Raw genomic sequence first — 19,711 nt, 5'->3', positions numbered from 1 at the left:
GCCTAGTCGACCCAATCTCTCCTCATACGACAATCCTGCCATCCCAGGAATCAGTCTGGTAAACCTTCGTTGCACTCCCTCCATGGCAAGGACATCCTTCCTCAGATAAGGAGACCAAAACTGCACACAATACTCCAGATGTGGTCTCACCAAGGCCCTGTACAACTGCAGTAAGACATCCCTGTTCCTGTACTCAAATCTTCTTGCAATGAAGGCCAACATACCATTCGCCTTCCTAACTGCTTGCTGCACCTGAATGCTCGCTTTCAGCGACTGGTGTACAAGGACACCCAGGTCTCGTTGCACCTCCCCTTTTCCCAATCTATCACCATTCAGATAATAATCTGCCTTTCTGTTTTTACAACCAAAGTGGATAACCTCACATTTATTCACATTATACTGCATCTGCCATGTTCTTGCCCACTCACCCAACTTGTCTAAATCACATTGGAGCCTCTTTGCATCCTCCACACAGCTCACATTCCACCCCAGCTTTGTGTTGTCTGCAAACTTGGAAATGTTACATTCCGTTCCCTCATCCAAATCGTTGATATATATTGTGAATAGCTGGGGCCCAAGCACTGATCCCTGCGGTACCCCACTAGTCACTGCCTGCCACCCGGAAAAAGACCTGTTTATTTCTGCTCTTCGTTTCCTGTCTGTCAACCAATTCTCAATCCATGCCAGTATATTCCCCCCAATCCCATGTGCTTTAATTTTGCACACTAACCTCTTGTGTGGGACCTTATCAAAAGCCTTCTGAAAATCCAAATACACCACATCCACTGGTTCTCCCCTATCTATTCTACTAGTTACATCCTCAAAAAACTCTAATAGATTTGTTAAGCATGATTTCCCTTTCATAAACCCATGCTGACTTTGTCCAATCCCGTTAATGCCCTCCAAGTGTTCTGTTATCACATCCTTTATAATAGACTCTAGCATTTTCCCCACTACTGATGTTAGGCTAACTGGCCTGTAATTCCCTGTTTTTTCTCCCTCCTTTTTTAAATAGTGTGGTTACATTTGCCACCCTCCAATCTGTAGGAACTGTTCCAGAGTCTATAGAATTTTGGAAGATGATCACCAATGCATCCACTATTTCCAGGGCCACTTCCTTTAGTACTCTGGGATGTAGATTATCAGGCCCTGGGGATTTGTCAGCCTTTAGCCCCATTAATTTCCCTAGCACTATTTTTTTACTAATACTGATTTGCTTCAGTTCCTCCATCTCACTAGACCCTTGGTTCCCTAACATTTCCGGAATGTTATTTGTGTCCTCCTTTGTGAAGACAGAACCAAAGTATCTGTTTAATTGTTCTGCCATTTCTTTGTTCCCCATTATAATTTCCCCCATTTCTGACTGTAAGGGACCTACATTTGTCTTCACTAATCTTTTTTTCTTGACATATTTACGTGTACGGAGTGAGCTGACAGTCGGTAGGAGTGCTATAATCTATCTCAGTGTGTACGGAGTGAGCTGATCTCCGAGCTGACAGTCGGTAGGAGTGCTATAATCTATCTCAGTGTGTACGGAGTGAGCTGATCTCCGAGCTGACAGTCGGTAGGAGTGCTATAATCTATCTCAGTGTGTACGGAGTGAGCTGATCTCCGAGCTGACAGTCGGTAGGAGTGCTATAATCTAACTCAGTGTGTACGGAGTGAGCTGATCTCCGAGCTGGCAGTCGGTAGGAGTGCTATAATCTAACTCAGTGTGTACGGAGTGAGCTGATCTCCGAGCTGGCAGTCGGTAGGAGTGCTATAATCTAACTCAGTGTGTACGGAGTGAGCTGATCTCCGAGCTGGCAGTCGGTAGGAGTGCTATAATCTAACTCAGTGTGTACGGAGTGAGCTGATCTCCGAGCTGACAGTCGGTAGGAGTGCTATAATCTAACTCAGTGTGTACGGAGTGAGCTGATCTCCGAGCTGGCAGTCGGTAGGAGTGCTATAATCTAACTCAGTGTGTACGGAGTGAGCTGATCTCCGAGCTGGCAGTCGGTAGGAGTGCTATAATCTATCTCAGTGTGTACGGAGTGAGCTGATCTCCGAGCTGGCAGTCGGTAGGAGTGCTATAATCTAACTCAGTGTGTACGGAGTGAGCTGATCTCCGAGCTGGCAGTCGGTAGGAGTGCTATAATCTAACTCAGTGTGTACGGAGTGAGCTGATCTCCGAGCTGGCAGTCGGTAGGAGTGCTATAATCTATCTCAGTGTGTACGGAGTGAGCTGATCTCCGAGCTGACAGTCGGTAGGAGTGCTATAATCTATCTCAGTGTGTACGGAGTGAGCTGATCTCCGAGCTGGCAGTCGGTAGGAGTGCTATAATCTATCTCAGTGTGTACGGAGTGAGCTGATCTCCGAGCTGACAGTCGGTAGGAGTGCTATAATCTATCTCAGTGTGTACGGAGTGAGCTGATCTCCGAGCTGACAGTCGGTAGGAGTGCTATAATCTATCTCAGTGTGTACGGAGTGAGCTGATCTCCGAGCTGGCAGTCGGTAGGAGTGCTATAATCTAACTCAGTGTGTACGGAGTGAGCTGATCTCCGAGCTGGCAGTCGGTAGGAGTGCTATAATCTAACTCAGTGTGTGCGGAGTGAGCTGATCTCCGAGCTGGCAGTCGGTAGGAGTGCTATAATCTAACTCAGTGTGTACGGAGTGAGCTGATCTCCGAGCTGGCAGTCGGTAGGAGTGCTATAATCTATCTCAGTGTGTACGGAGTGAGCTGATCTCCGAGCTGACAGTCGGTAGGAGTGCTATAATCTAACTCAGTGCCTCTAGGGTAGGGAAGGAAAAAAAAAATCAGCCAGGAATCCTACTCCTGATTGCTATGCAGTGACCCCAAGGGTAAATGTAGGATCACTGGGTGAGAACAGGATTGGACCTGGGCTGTGAATTTTCCCTCCACCGCCCTCCTTACCACTGCCAATAGCCTTTCAACACTCTGTGTTGGTTCACACACAAAGACTGGCCAGGTGGGTGAAGTGATGAGAGGTGCAGGGTGCCAGCACCTGTGGAACCAAACTCCAAGCAAGAGTCAACACCTATACGATAGGAGGAGAGAAAATTTGGAAAAGAAACCAAGATGAGTATCGCTTCATACCATCGGGAAATTGTGCCTTAAAGAAGTGATTTCTATTTCTCGGAACATAGCTTCAGAACTTCCTTCAGAAACCAGCCCTAAAACTTCTTGTTTCTGTTTACAGAGTGCTGCTCTATGACCTTTCCAAACAGCTTGATGATGAAGACCTCAATAGGATAAAATTTATACTGAAAGTGGAGAAGAGCAAATGGCAGGACATTAAGGTGAGCTGGGGTGTATATTAGTAATAGTGTCTGCTCCATTGGTGCAATAACACCTGTTAAGTTTGAACCCCAAAATTCACTAATCCCCTTAATCATTTCCATGGAAGTGGGTTTTTTGTTAAAATGGTGAGCTTAGACATTACTTCCTGGTGGCTGATTTGTTCAAGGCAATGTATAACTGACTCATAGACCAACAGGCCCCGGGTTCAATTTCTGGTCTAGGCCATCTCATGGGATCTCAGCCGGCATACTGGCAAGGGTGATGCAATCGGCAATCACTCTTGGGCTAGCAAGAAATTAGTGAGTGTTTCCGCTCCTGATTGATATCCAGGGTTGCTATCCATTGCTGGAAAGCAGGTGTGTGAACTCTGCATGAGGACAGGATCAGATTCAGTTGTGATGTCTTCACCTGATGAAATAGCCTGATGACACTTACTGTCTGGACTGACATATCAGGAACAGCCACTTTGGTGAAGTACAGGTGGGCACCTGGTGCCTGTGGAACCGAATCCCATCAAAAGTCACTGCCTTCAGGACAGGACGGGAGAAAATTGAAAATGTTTTAAAGAAACCTCACTGAACTATGCTTGTGATTTGTTTTCCTTTAGAATTTTATGGATGTCTGCACTGATCTGGAAAGAAAGGAGTCACTGGCGCCAGATAACCTACAGCTTCTGCTGAGTATCATGGGGAATATCAAAAGATTAGATCTCAGGAAGAAACTAGAAAAGTACCAGAACGTGACTGATGGTACGCAATGTGACATTCTGGTTTATAGATCTGGGAGCTACTTATCATTAGCTGACATCTGTTGTGGTGACAGGGGCTATGTCTGCAGGCTTTTCAGACCAGTATGGTTGAGAATGGGAACTTAGTGACGTGAGGGGTTGGTGGAGAAGGAATCAAACAACTGTTCAATCTGAAACTAATGATTCTCTGCTAATAACTACTGTAAATCCAACTACTATAAGAGTTGCTAGACACCATCGAAAAGAGGAGATAACTTTACGCCTCCAGTGGTCAGTCTACTCCTTTGCTGCATGTCTTGTACCTTCAGTGAATTCTCCTCTTCTGTCTTGATGGTACAATTACTAACTCTCCTAAAGGGAAAGCTAGCCTTTTTCACCTCCAGTTCTACTCTTGATGATCCTGGCCAATAAGCCCACCCCTTTGCTCCAAATCATTCAACTCTCAAAAATTGGCTCAGTGACAGGATGTAAAGTGTAATGGTTGACAGGTGTTTTTGCGACTGGAAGGCTGTTTCCCACGGGGTCCCGCAAGGCTCAGTACTAGGTCCCTTGCTTTTTGTTGTATATATTAATGATTTTGACTTCAATGTTGGGGCTTGATGAAGATGTTTGCAGTTGATACAAAAATTGACCGTGTGGTTGATAATGAGGAGGAAAGTTGAAGACTGCAGGAAGATATCAATGGACTGGTCAGGTGGCAGAAAAGTGGCAAATGGAATTCAATCCAGAGAAATGTGAGGTAATGCATTTGGGGAGAGCAAACAAAGCAAGGGAGTACACAATAAATGGGAGGATACTGAGAGGTGTAGAGGTACAAAGGGACCTTGGAGTGCATGTCTACAGATCCCTGAAGGTAGGACAGGTAGATAAGGTGATTAAAAAGGCAAACGGGATACTTTCCTTTATTAGCCGAGGCATAGAATATAAGAGCAGGGAGGTTATCCTGGAATTGTATAAAACATTGGTTGGGCCACAGCTTGAGTACTGCGTACAGTTCTGGTCACCACATTACAGGAAAGATGTGATTGTACTAGAGAGAGTACAGAGGAGATTTACGAGGATGTTAGCAGGGCTGGAGAATTTTAGCTATGAGGAAAGATTGGATAGGCTGGGGTTGTTTTCTTTGGAACAAAGGAGGCTGAGGGGAGATTTAATTGAGGTGTATAAAATTATGAAGGGACTAGATAGGGATGACCTATTACCCTTAGCAGAGGGGTCAGTGACCAGGGGGCATAGATTTAAAGTAATTGGTAGAAGGTTAGAGGGGAGCTGAGGAGAAATTTTTTCACCCAGAGGGTGGTGGGGGTCTGGAACTCACTGCCTGAAAGGGTGGTAGAGGCAGAAACCCTCAACTCATTTAAAAAGTACTTGGATGTGCACCTGAAGTGCCGTAACCTACAGGGCTACGGACCAAGTGCTGGAAAGTGGGATTAGGCTGGATAGGTCTTTTTCGGCTGGCACGGACATGATTGGCCGAATGGCCTCCTTCTGTGTCGTAACTTTCTACGATTCTAATTGTTAAGACCAACATCAAGTTTTATATCTGGCTGGTGTTTTAGATCCCGTCCTCTCTGGATATCAATAAAACTTTACTGCCGACATACTTCTTTTCCCCTCTACTATTAACTGTCTATAAAGCACGTCCATCGGAGACTTGAATACATCTCCCATATCTTGGGTCTTCTGGCAGTTCTCTCACACTCTTACTCGTCTTCCGATGGGTTATACCTTTCAACCTTTTTGTCTTGTGTTTTTTTTATAAAAACTACTACCATGGTTCTACACCCTCATTAAATCAAGATTCATCACACTGTTCCTCTCTAACTCGTTCTTTCCCAGGGCCTCGAGACTGCCTTACCTCCTGCAGTCTTCCTATCCTCTTGAAAAGATTTTTAAAACCCTAACCTTGGCATCAACTTGCCACTACTTACTGATTTGCCTCATCTTCTCATCTACTCTTTTCAACTTGGTGGTGGTCTGCCACCTTGGTAGCTCAGTAAAAACAAAACTGTGCCCTACCACTTGGCTTACAGTGATTTACTGTGATGTGCACCATGTAGACTCCTTTTATTTCTTCTCATACTTTTAAAAAAAAATGAGATGAATCCACTAATGAAACTCTTACCTTTTTTTTTTACTTTTAAGTTACACTGCCACAAGAAGAAAGCAGGGGAAAAACAAAAGATATTGAAGAGCCTACCCAAGAAACCAGGTGCCCTGCTCAGGTCGATGCCAAGCCAGTTGGAACCAAGAGTCACAAAGACCTTCAGCAAGCACCATCCACCGTAGGAATATAAAGAATTCTTGCAGCTGTCAGATAGGAGTGCACAGAGGAAGTCTTGCTATGGCATTGTGCTTTCACTCACAACTTTTTATTGAAGTCCACTAACTTGCTTTCTCTCACACACTTTCTCTGTGTCGTCAGACTCTGAAAGGGAGATCCAGAAACGCACTGAGCAGCAGATACCCTGAGGGCTATAGGTGACGGGGAGAAGGGCCACAAGTAGTCGCCAGGGCCTAGTTATGACCAGCACTGATTTACATTGTTGCACCAATCTGCTGTGAATATAGTGCTCCTCTGGTGGAGATCACTTATGTGACCACCTATCTAGTTTGAGTTGGACAGTTCAATTTTGGAGATGGCCATGCAATCATTTTGAGAAATGAAAACTGGACAGAAAAAACTTTGGTTTTCAAGTACTGGATTTAAAAAAAAACAGTGCCAAAGTGCAAAACTGAAACCAATCGTGCACATATTGCTTTGCACGTGCTCACTCAACCCCTCAGCTCATCCATGTGTAGTTGGGGCCCATTTTGCATGTGACACCCTAGCCCACCCCAGTCAAGGTTTTGGATGAGGCAAAAGTTGAGAAGTTTGAATTTGAGGGCTACCCACCACAATCTCACCTCATGTGGGTACAATTCAAGAGTTTGGTTACCTGAAGAATTCAGTAAGAACAGTATTCCAGTGCAAGAGGAGCATAGAACTATTATTACCTTGCCCGCCCAAGTCCTCCTGCAGGAATCCCATTTCCGTCATAAGGTGGTGAGTGACTCACTAACCTGCACTCTCAGTTGGCAGACGATAAATGTTACCAAGCAGATTTGTTTAGGAAGAAAAGATATTTAGTTTAATTACAGGCAACCAAAGGTTAAGAGAATGGAACACAATGTACTCCATGACTCAGGGGGTTTCCATGAGCTGCAGACTTTTTTTTTCTTCTCTCTCATTGATATCATTGGGGCCAATACTGCTCTTGTTGCTAGTAAGCTCCAAATCATTGTATATGCTCATTTTTCAGCTGTTTTGCATTGCCACTGTGTTGAGATCAAAACTCACATACCTGAGTTTTTGAGATGGCCTGAGTCCTGAGTCTTTCCCAGGATCTCAAAGCTGCAAAACACAATTCCCTGCGTCTTCCTTTCCTCCTACAATCTACATGCTTTTAAAACAAAGCTTGCCATCATTTCATTATTAATTACTTACTTTATCTCATCACTTTTTCTCTTTGCTGGTATTCTGCACTATGAGCCATGGCACTTCACCCTGGTTTCTTAATTTAAAGAAGTCAATGGTCTGTTGCTGCCAGGAGTGAAAGCTGTGGAAGTGTTCAAACAATTTACAGTAGATGAGCAATCACCTAAATCTGAGATGGCATGTACATATCCTGAGTTAAGTTGAGGGTTCACTCCCACAATTTCTATTATAGTGAAGTACTAGACGCAACTAGGCCAACTGGAGACAGTCCGTTCCTTAACTATAAGGGAGGGTCAGCGGAGAGCCAACGCCGGTTATCATTCACCCCCTCAAGGTCTCATTACAAATCACCTGCTGGTCCTGTTGGCCTGGAATTGGTCTGGGACAGGAGTGTCCATGTTGTTGCCTTTCTGCCACATACCACGGAGCCTCAGGGACCACATATAAAGTCAAACTCAAAGATCCCATTAATTTTCATACATCTCAAGCTGCCGATACTAAGATCTTGGTGCTCTGATTTAGGAGTTATCCACCAAAGAGGCAATAGTGCTAAAGTTCCCTTTCCAAACCTCCAGGCTCACAAAATTCAATCAGGATAAACCACAAACAAGTGTGCAAATAGGACTTCATTGCCTGGGCTTCAAGAGCCAGATTGCCTGAGTTAGGCAGCAGCATGTGGCCCTGGGGTTTTCAGGATGGATACCCCTAGTCTAGAGCTAGGCAGCAGCATGTGGCCCTGGGGTTTTCAGGATGGATACCCCTAGTCTAGAGCTAGGCAGCAGCATGTGGCCCTGGGGTTTTCAGGATGGATACCCCTAGTCTAGAGCTAGGCAGCAGCATGTGGCCCTGGGGTTTTCAGGATGGATACCCCTAGTCTAGAGCTAGGCAGCAGCATGTGGCCCTGGGGTTTTCAGGATGGATACCCCTAGTCTAGAGCTAGGCAGCAGCATGTGGCCCTGGGGTTTTCAGGATGGACACCCCTAGTCTAGAGCTAGGCAGCAGCATGTGGCCCTGGGGTTTTCAGGATGGATACCCCTAGTCTAGAGCTAGGCAGCAGCATGTGGCCCTAGGGTTTTCAAGATGGACACCCCTAGTCTGGAGCTCTGTGAACATCAGAAGTACAATGCAGAGCAGGTCCTTGATTCAGTCCCCGGTCTGTGTCGAGTTAGCTGATCTCAGCCAGGATGGGACACTAAGGGCACTACAAATGGCCTCATTGAACTAGAGAGGGGGAAATCATCTGGAGTTCCCACTCCTGATCACTATCCAGTAACTCCATATCAGGTGTGCTACCTCCACAATCAATCAAATAGCCTGCAAACATTCACCATCTAGGCTTATACACAAAGAACGGGTAGTGGGCCTTCAAGAGAGGAAGAGAAAACGGTCAAAAATATACAAACACAAGACATATATAATTAAATTGTTCTTTCTTGTTTCTCACAGGTGGATGACCCAGCAGTAGAAATGCCACATCTCCAGGGAGCAGGAGGTTCAACTACAAAGCAGAGTAAGTGGAAATATGTTTATTTTCCGCAGCAATTTTTTTCCTCTTTCTCTCCTGTAGGCACTGACTTTTACAGGGGTTCAGATCGATCGGTACCAGTTACACTCTGGTATCTTGCCGAAACGGCCATTCGTATGCAAGCCTAGGCAGTGAGGCTGTTTGGTCGTGAGGGATATTTTCTGAGCCCGATCCTGCCCTCACTCGCACTTGCAGTGCCTGCAGAGGTCCGGGGTTGTAATCAGGAGTAGGGATGCTGGCTAATTTCACCACCCACCTCCCCCCCCACCGCCACCCCGCCCCCCCCCACCCCCACCGCCCCCACCGCCACCCACCCCCACCGCCACCCCCCCCCCCCCCCACCGCCACCCACCCCCACCGCCACCCCACCGCCACCGCCCCCACCGCCACCCCCCCCCACCGCCAACCCCCCCCACCGCCAACCCCCCCCCCCCCCGCCACCGCCCCCCCCCCCCCCCGCCACCGCCCCCCCCCCCCCCCCACCTTTCCCAAAGCAATGATGCCAATTGTAGTGCTCCAAATGGGGAGATCAGTTAAATCAACATAGACCAGGGATTGCACCAGAAACCGTCTGGTTTGCATGAGTCAGTGCCAGACTGAATGATGCATCTGTCAACCAAGCCATCAGGAATGCTCGAGTGGAGATCTTTACTCTGAACTAACACTACTTATACCTCCTGCAATTTTTCTTTGCTTTATACTGATTTATCTTTTATTGCTAATGCTGTTTTTCAGATTCAAATGCCATGGCCAATCTACAAAGTGCTATGGAGGCAATAAGTGTGGAATCTGCACCAGGTAACACTGCAAGTAGAAAATATATTTTCTTTTCTCAAGGTATATTGTGCACTGCTCCCCCACCCCTCCTCTATTTTCTTCTTTGTTCAGGTCTCACCAGGCCGCAGACTCCAATAGCCGAGAGAAACAGGTGTGACCTGCCCTTAGTATGATCACCCATCCAATTTTGAAGCAGAGAGTCTGTTTTCTGGGGGTGGCTGTCCAGTGATTTTCGGAACTTCAAAAAATATTGCATTTGTTCCCTCATTTAGAGAACAATTGCTGCATGCAGGCACAAGTGGGTCTACCTGGAGTTGTCGTCCCCCACTTCCCACCGCCCCGCCCCCCCCCCCAGCCCCACTGGTTTTGGAAAGGGGAAAAGACGGCAGTCCTACCTACTCTGCTAATGCCGCTGAGAAGCTGGATCGAAGAAAGATTTGTGGAGGTACAGACCAACCATACTCTCAGCTGTACTAGGCGTGTGGCCCAGGGACAAAATACAGGGCTGGGGTAAATCTGAGAAAATGCACAGCCTCTAAAGGAAAACCAAATATTTGGGCTCTTTATAAGTCAGGTTTCACCACCTGAATTTGTGTCTGTTGCTGCTAACAGTTTCTGCATCCATGGGCACGATATTCCACACTACATGACGGAAGAATTACATTCACTGCCTTAAACGAATACTTATCAAGACTTTTCTGTCTAATCACTTAATTTCTTTATATTCCCATTCTGTTTTGTTTGGATAAGAATTTTTGGGATCAGCAAATAGCTATTAGATCCAACAAATCCAACAAGCCTGTTCCTGTTTCATAGTTCAACTCCATCTACCCACCATATCCTTCAATCTCTTTCAGAAATGCACCTGGTGCTTTCTTGAACCCATTTATGCTCTTCATCAATGGGCTTTCCAAGGGGGTTAATTTCCTCTGTGGGTTAGAGCTAGCAGATAGAATCATAGAATGGTTATAGCACAGAAGGAGGTCATTCAGCCCATCGAGTCCTTGCCGGCTCTCTGCAAGAGCAATCCAGCTAATCTCACTCCCCTGCCCTATCCCTGTAGCCCTGCAAATTTTTTCCCTTCAAGTACTTATCCAGTTCCCTTTTGAAAGCCATGATTGAATCTGCCTCCGCCACCCCCTCAGACAGTGCGTTCCCGATCCTAACCACTCGCTGTGTAAAAAAAGTTTTTTGGCGTATCACCTTTGCACAGTACATGCACTAATTGGGATGTGGTATATCAATGGTGTATGAACGCTTGGCTACAGGTCTGTTGATGGGGAATTCTCCTTACATGCTGCCTTTCACTGATGTCCAGACAAATGACTGTTGGTCATACCCGTTCTGCATTGGCTAGTAACAAGTCCAGAAAGGCAATTAAGGGTAAGAATTTTGTAATTTATTAAGTTGGTGGCTTCTGCAAGTAAATGTTTCCAATACACAGACTTTTTTTTGCACAGACTCGTTAACTGCTTGTTCAGTCCCAATGAACTCAGTTACTTCATTCCCACACTGCATTAATTCCTCCCATTTAAACCTGGTTAGGGGGTCTGGCATAGTTCTAACGGTGAGCAAAGCAGGAGAATTTGCCTGAAGAAGGCTCTAGACTTTCCAATTACTGCTATTTCAGTGCTGGAGTTAACCTGTTTATTTTAGATGGGTTAAGGCTGATCAGAAAATCTAGACTGAGTGTTTTTAGATGAACACTGCAGCATGCATGATGGGTCAAGTTTGGCAATGCTAGATATTAGGCTATTTTACAACACCAAGTTATAGTCCAGCAATTTTATTTTAAATTCACAAGCTTTCGGAGGCTTCCCCCTTCGTCAGGTGAACGATGTGAAATGAAATCCTCGAAATCATTTCACATCGTTCACCTGACGAAGGGGGAAGCCTCCGAAAGCTTGTGAATTTAAAATAAAATTGCTGGACTATAACTTGGTGTTGTAAAATTGTTTACAATTGTCAACCCCAGTCCATCACCGGCATCTCCACATCATCAGATATTAGGCTGGAAGAGTAGCAAAAGTAGCAAAAGGAAAAGACAGTGACCTGGTGGGTAGAGGACACAGGTGACTGCCTTTCTGGACTTGTTACTAGCCAATGCAGCACGAGTATGACCATACTATATGGGATTAGAGTAGACAGGGCTGATGGCTGGCGCGGACACGATGGGCCGAAGGGCCTCTATCCGTGCTGTATAACTCTATGACTCTATAACAGTCATCTGTCTGGACATCAGTGAAAGGCAGCGTGTAAGGAGAATTCCCCATCAACAGACCTACAGCCAAGCGTTCATACAGCACTCTCAAGTGAAAAGAAAGTGAGCACCACACCAAAAATCAATGCCATTAGGGTGTTTCCAGACTCCAACGGGTCAAGTGAAGTGAATCAGCCATAAAGCAGTCCACTGCTGCGTCACGGAGGTTTTAAGTTTCTCTTCCACCATGTGTCGGCATACATCAAATTCAGTAGCAATGCAGCACCCAACGTTGCCAGTCATGTGGAATTTCCCCAAGCACAGGACACTATTGACTGTACTCGTGTTGCTACTTGTGCACCTCCCAGTAATGAACAGAAAAGGTTATTGCTTCCTTCAATATTCAGATAGTATGCGACTCACCTCAAATAAATAATTTTATAAGTTAATGCTTGTTTTGTGGGAAGTGCCCACGATGCACATATCTCAAGGGAGATGGGAAGGGAAATACTTCCCAGTTCATGCTTCTCCGTTTCATCAGTCACTCTGTGAGATTGGAATCACAAAGCAATTCAGCAGGTCTCTAACTTCAATAGCCGTGTTGTAAAGACTTCCCATAATCAGTGGCTGACTCACAAATACCTTCCAAAGTACGTGTTTGCCTGCGCTGGTTCTGATTCCAGTGAAGTGGATGAGTCAGGGTATTGAGTTGCGTGACTGGTCTTTTCATAGAATCATAGAAAGTTACAGTACAGATGGAGGCCATTCGGCCCATCATGTCCGTGCCAGCTGAAATATAGAGCTGTCCAGCTTAATCCCACTTTCCAGCACTTGGTCCGTAGCCCTGTAGGTTACAGCATTTCATGTGCATATCCAGGTACTTTTTAAATGAGTTGAGAGTTTCTGCCTCTACCACCCTTTCAGGCAGTGAGTTCCAGACCCCCAACACCCTCTGGGTGAAAAATATTCTCCACAGCTCCCCTCTAATCCTTTTACCAATTACTTTAAATCTATGCCTCCTGGTCATTGACCACTCTGCTAAGGGAAATAGGTCCTCCCTATTCATTCTACCTAGTCCCATCATAATTTTATACACCTCAATTAAATCTCCCCTCAGCCTCTTTTGTGCAAAGAAAACAACCCCAGCCATCCACTCTTTCCTCATAGCTAAAATTCTGCAGTCCTTGCAACTTCCTTGTAAATCTCCTCTGCACTCTCTCCAGTGCAAACACACCTTTCCTGTAATATGGTGACCAGAATGTACACAGTACTCAAGTTGTGGCGTAACTAATGCTTTATACAGTTCTAGCATAACCTCCCTGCTTTTATATTCTATGCCTCGGCTAATAAAGAAAAGTATCCCGTATGTCGTCTTAACCACCTCATTGACCTGTCCTGCTACCTTCAGGGATCTGTGGACATGACTCCAAGGTCCCTTTGTACCTCTACACCTCTCAGTATCCTCCCATTTATTGTGTATTCCCTTGCCTTGTTTGCCCTCACCAATGCATTACCTCACACTTCTCTGGATTGAATTCCATTTGCCACTTTTCTGCCCACCTGACCAGTCCATTGATATCTTCCTGCAGTCTACAGCTTTCCTCCTCACTATCAACCACACGGCCAATTTTTGTATCATCTGCAAACTTCTTGATCAAGCCCCCCCACATTCAAGTCCAAATCATTAATATATACCACAAAAAGCAAGGGACCCAGTACTGGGCCTTGTGGGACCCCACTGGAAACAGCCTTCCAGTCGCAAAAACACCTTGCTTCTTGCCACTGAGCCAATTTTTGACCAGTCTGCCATGTGGGATCATGTCAAAAGCCTTGCTAAGATCCACATAGACTACATCAAACACGTTACCCTCCTCGTTACCTGCTCAAAAAATTCAATCAAGTTACGTCCTTCCCGTAACAAATCCATGCTGACTGTCCTTGATTAAACCGTGCCTTTTTAAATGATGATTTCTGCTGTCCCTTAGAATTGATTCCAATAATCTGCCCACCACCAAGGTTAGACTGATTGGCCTATAATTACTCGGTCTATCTCTATCTCCCTTTTTAAACAATGGTACAACATTAGCAGTCCTCCAATCCTCCGGCACCACATCTGTAGCCAGGGAGGATTGGAAAATGATGGTCAGAGCCTCCGCTATTTCCTCCCTGGCTTCTCTTAACAGCCTAGGATACATTTCATCCAGGCCTGATGATTTATCTACTTTCAAAGATGCTAAACCCCTTAATACTTCCTCTCTCACTATGTTTATCCCATCCAATATTTCACACTCCTCCTCCTTAACTTCAATCCCTGCATCGTCCCCCTTTTTTGTAAAGACTGATGCAAAATATTCATTAAGAACCCACATCTTCCGCCTCCACACATAGTTTACCTTTTTGGTCTCTAATAGGCCCTACGCTTTCCTTAGTTATCTTCCTGCTCTTAATTTTCCTTAAATTTACTTGCCAGTCTTCCTGGATGTGTAAAATTTCTGTTATATAAAAAACAACACATACAAGATGGCACAGGAGGAGCTCACGGACTTTGTTATGCATATTGTTGTTGCATACTTTGTTTCATGAGAAGCACAAACACTGCTTTGAATCTACTGAAATTCATTACCACTGTGAACATATTATTATTGTAAAAACCACTGTTGTCTTGACATTTCACTGAATGTTGAAGTGTGTAGAGGACAAGGTTGTGCAGTGAGTTAGGCAGTGGGCTTTGAATCTGGGACCTGGGTTCAAAACCAGCCCAGACTCACTTTGCTGGCACTAAGGGTCCTATGTGAAGTGAGTTTGGGCAGTCTCAATGCAATCTCTTGTGGATAGGGATCCACTGCTTAAAGTGGCATTAATCTAGACTCAGAGAGACCACAGGATGGTTGGTTGGTCTTGAAATGGAAAACCATTACCCTGGTCCAGTAGGGGACACTCTTCTGAGGGTGGGACTGATGTACATTCTGGGGAAGTGTAGAGGGAGCTTTACTCTGTATCTAACCCGTGCTGTACCTGCCCTGGGAGTGTTTGATGGTACAGTGTAGAGGGAGCTTTACTCTGTTTCTAACCCGTGCTGTACCTGCCCTGGGAGTGTTTGATGGTACAGTGTAGAGGGAGCTTCACTCTGCATCTAACCCGTGCCGTACCTGCCCTGATGCTGGCACTGGGTGCCTGAAATGGAAAGGGTTCTACTTCCTATCTGCAACATCCCTGAACCTTTGGGTTCAAACTTTTTTTTTTAAATAGAGTGTTATTTGATAACAAACTAGTTCACATGGTATTATGAAGTAATCTCAACTACAATGGGCTGAATGGCCTCCTTCCGTGCTGTAACCTTTTTTTTACCTCACCACCCAAATGACTACTGGGGAGGGGAGTGGTCATGTTGTGCTCTCCGAGATACACAGTCCCTGTTATGCTTTTAAGGTGACCACAGACAGGAGAGAGCAGAGGCAATTGTGTAATGTTTAAAATTAATTCATTCACTGCTCAGAAAAACTTGCTATGTGTGTGGCCATCTGTACACAGTCCAAAAGCTTATGTTAATTTGCTGCATTAGAAACGGAAATCAACTTAAGCTTTCTTGCAATGTGCACGAGTGGAGGGCAAGTGTTTTCAGAACTCCTCTCCCCGCTCTCCATACTGTACGGTCCATTTGAAAACTGATAGTCACCCTAACTGCTTTGAGGTTGGGTATGTGTGAAACCTCACATCTGCAGCATCATAAATACTGTTTTGCTCTCTCTCTGGCTCACACAGTAGAGACCTCGACAGCCTCCTCAATGGATGCAGTAGCTGGCCCTCCTCCGCGTCCTTCGGCACAGACCGTTTCAAACTCAGAGGGGAATCAGCGCAATTTCCAGGTTGGTGAGACCCAAGTGAACAGTGTGAAAGGCAATACTCTGAGCTCTCCCAGAGGTGCTCCAGGATATCAAACGAAACTGTTGTAAATCTCCTCCTACCTCTCTCCTCCCACCTATGACCTCGTCAGCCAGATCATGAGTTCAGTGGGTGGTCTGTGCTGTCAATTTCAGTCCGAGCTGATACATTTGACCTGTGACCCTGGGCAAGAGTGAAGACGAGCCAGTTAGGTGAGGGATTGGAGGGAGGCTGGCATCCCCGGAACGGTACCCTCAGCAAGAGTCAGTGCCTTCAGGAGAGCATGTTAAATAAAAATGGTGTAGCACAACAGTGCCATGAGCAACTTAAAATTATTTATTGATACAGCTCCCATGAGCAAGATCTCTTTGTGATTAAATTGGCCTCAAGGAGAAACCCTTGGCAATGAAAAATTGGAACCAAGTTAACCCTGCGTGGCAGACTTGGTAATCCAATACCTGAGCCAGACAGGTCTGCAGTACGCCAGGGCGCAGTTGATGATCAGCCTGCATTCCTCATGAACTGGGAGGGATACAGCCTCCACTAGGCATTGGGATTCTTCCCATTCGGCTCCGGATAACCGTGCGACCCAAAACCCTAATAGATAGGGTGGCACCATTTGGACAAGCAGCAGGAAACTTACCAGTGCCCTGTGCTGTGATGCTGTGCAGTTTTAGGCACTTGAACTCCAGCAGCACTCCTTCGCACATCTGGGAGATGCAGACCTGCCCCTACGTTATTTAGGCTTAGGTAAGTGTGATTTATCCCTACAGGGAGAGTGTGCACTCCATATCATGCAAACATGTGTGGGTTTTTGTGTAAACTGGTTCGGGTAGATTTTGCGAGTCCTCACCTGCTATGAGTGCTTATTGAACATTAGGTGCAGGCTGTCCAATAATTTCCATTCATTATATTTTGCGGGGGTACGGTGTCTCTGGTGCCTTGGCTCAAGTGGCCATTTTTCATGTGTAAACCTAGGCAAGGAGCGACGGTGGGCTATTCGACCATAGGGAGCATTCAAAGCCGAGCTCGAGCCATCCCTTGCCCATCATCCGCGCACACGCACTTTCCAGTGGTGATCATTGGGCAGCGATCATGAGCAGGGGCCTAGGGTCATTTCTACTATCCCTGGTCCAAGGGTGCTGACGCCAGTTGTTATGCCCTAGTTGTCAGCTGTGGCTCAGTGCGTAGCACTCTTGCCTCTGAGTCAGAAGGATATGGGTTCAAGTCCTCACTCCAGAGATTTGAGCACATAATCCATGCTAACATTTCAGTGTAGTACTGAGGGAGTGCTGCACTGTCAGAGGTGCCGTCTTTCTGATGACACATTAAATCAAGGTTCCACCTGCCCTCAGGAGGATGTAAAAGATCCCATGGCACTATGTGAAGAAGAGCAAGGGAGTTCTTCCAGTGTCCTGGAAAATATTTATCTCTCAACCAATACTATTATAACAGATTAACTGGTCATTTAACTCAAGCTGTTTGTGGGATCTTGCTGTGCGTAGTCTGGCTGTTGCATTTCCCTATAACAGTGACTACACTTGAAAAGTAATTAATTGGCTGTGAAGGGGTTTGACACTTCTTGAAATTAGAATCATAGAGCACAGAAGGAGGCCATTCGGCCCATTGTGTCTGTGCCGGCTCTTTGAAAGAGCTATCCAATTGGTCCCACTCTCTTGCTCCTTCCCGATAGCCCTGCAAATTTCTCCTTTTCAAGTAAATATCCAATTCCCTTTTGAAAGTTATTATTGAATCTGCTTCCACCACCCTTTCAGGTAGTGCAGTCCAGATCATAACAACTCGCTGGGTAAAAAAAAACTTTCTCTGCATCTCCCCTCTGGTTCTTTTGACAATTATCTTTAAATCTGTGTCCTCTGGTTACCGACCCTCCTGCCAGTGGAAACAGTTTCTCCCTATTTACTCCATCAAAACCCCATATTATTTTGAACACCTCTATTAAATCTCCCCGTAACCTTCTGTGTTCTAAGGAGAACAGTCCCAGCTTCTCCAGTCTCTCCACATAACTGAAGTCGCTCATCCCTGGTACCATTCTGGTAAATCTCCTCTGCACCCTCTCCAAGGCCTTGACATCCTTCCTAAAGTGTGGTGCCCAGAATTGAACACAATACTCCAGCTGAGGCCTAACCAGTGATTTATAAAGGTTTAGTATAACTTCCTAGCTTTTGTACTCTATGCCTCTATTTATAAAGCCTTGGATCCCGTATACTTTTTTAGCAGCCATATCAACTTGTCCTGCCTCAAATTGTGAAAGATGCTAAATAAATGCAAGTTTACTTAGGGGTCAAATCTGGGACTCTGTATGACTCAGCTCTACATCTGGGAGTGCCATCAAGGGCTGTTTTTCCAGTAATTGCTTTTCTTTAAGTCTCAGCATTACTTTTACACAAGGGACCTCATCAGAATTCTCATTAAAAGTTTGAAACAAAAGAATTACCGATAAGTTTCTCCTTATTTTTTGAAGGGGAGATAGAAATTTTATTTTAGTAGAGAATATATAGGACAATATTGGGATAAGTAAGCACCATAGAGAGAGCTTTGCTGTGTATCTAACCCGTGCTGTACCTGCCCTGGGAGTGTTTGATGGGACAGTGTAGAGGGAGCTTTACTCTGTATCTAACCCGTGCTGTACCTGCCCTGGGAGTGTTTGATGGGACAGTGTAGAGGGAGCTTTACTCTGTATCTAACCTGTGCTGTATCTGCCGTAGGAGTGTTTGACGGGATAGTGTAGAGGGAGCTTTACTCTGTATCTAACGTGTGCTGTACCTGCCCTGGGAGTGTTTGATGGGACCAGATGATCTTGTTTTTATCTCATTGCTCTTTCTGGAACCTTGTGTGCAAATGGACTGTTGTGTTTCCCTACATCACAACAGTGACTACACATCAAAAGTACTTGATTGTCTGTAAAGCACTTTGGGAGGTCCTACGGTCATGAAAAGCACGATATAATTGCAAGTTCTTTCTTTACTGTTGCCCTGGCTTACATACCTCCTAAAAGGTGTCTATCTGAGCACTGGCAGAGGCCACCCACCCTCTGCATCACAGGTTTTGGATCTCCTGAGGAGAAAATTATAGCGACATTTTATCTTCAAATGTAAAAAAAAATCCAAATCTGATGCTGCCCTAACGGAGTTTGTGTGAGTGTGCAGCGATCGTGCACGTGACACGTGGCATTGTTGCAGAATGGTTTCAGCAGAAATAAAATACGATCAGCTGAACTGGATTAGGGATAACATAACAAAAGCCAGGGATGACAAAATGCCATTCAGCTTATTACATCGCTCACCACAAAATCTAATTGAGTAATGGCAATGTTTTGCTCATTAGCTCTGCTTGGTAAATTATCCAAAACATGTCTCATTCTTTGAGAAGAATCTGCTTTAAATTTACTTTCCACTAATTTTCATTTATGTCCTTCAGCCCGACTTTCCTAGCCTCAGCTGACTTGGTTCATTTTCCTACTATATAAAGAGAGCTAGGTGGTGCTGTGGCTTAGGCAATGGCATAGGGATGGGCAATAAATGCTGGCCTTGCCAGCGACGCCCACATCCCATGAACGAATAAAGAAAAAAACAAATGGGACGGACGTCTCCATATGGAAAGAGACTAACCAATCTCAACCCTAATGGGCAGCAGGAAACTACCCCTAATTCTGCACCAATTGGCAATCTCAATAACGTGCCTCAACCCCAACCTCAGAAAGCAGGACTGCAAGATTGCGATATTTTCATTTGCTACATCAACTGTCCTTGTGGTATCTCTCCGCGAGATTGCCAATTTA

At 45.5% G+C, this 19,711-nt stretch overlaps 1 protein-coding gene across 1 annotated transcript in view; it reads left to right on the top strand.

Annotated features, from left to right (window-relative positions):
- The window catches only part of LOC137323971 (caspase-8-like), a 60,185-nt gene that overhangs the window by 21,119 nt on the left and 19,355 nt on the right, over positions 1 to 19,711 (top strand). The window contains exons 3-8 of the mRNA XM_067988133.1: positions 3,202 to 3,301; positions 3,910 to 4,051; positions 6,196 to 6,335; positions 8,975 to 9,038; positions 9,789 to 9,851; positions 15,793 to 15,896. Of these exons, the coding sequence (XP_067844234.1) occupies positions 3,202 to 3,301; positions 3,910 to 4,051; positions 6,196 to 6,335; positions 8,975 to 9,038; positions 9,789 to 9,851; positions 15,793 to 15,896 (613 nt within the window). The remainder of the gene's footprint in view (positions 1 to 3,201; positions 3,302 to 3,909; positions 4,052 to 6,195; positions 6,336 to 8,974; positions 9,039 to 9,788; positions 9,852 to 15,792; positions 15,897 to 19,711) is intronic.

The sequence above is a fragment of the Heptranchias perlo genome, chromosome 7 (assembly GCF_035084215.1).
Source record: "Heptranchias perlo isolate sHepPer1 chromosome 7, sHepPer1.hap1, whole genome shotgun sequence".
In the NCBI taxonomy this organism is placed as follows: domain Eukaryota; kingdom Metazoa; phylum Chordata; class Chondrichthyes; order Hexanchiformes; family Hexanchidae; genus Heptranchias; species Heptranchias perlo.
This window is presented reverse-complemented; position numbering and strand designations above follow the sequence as displayed.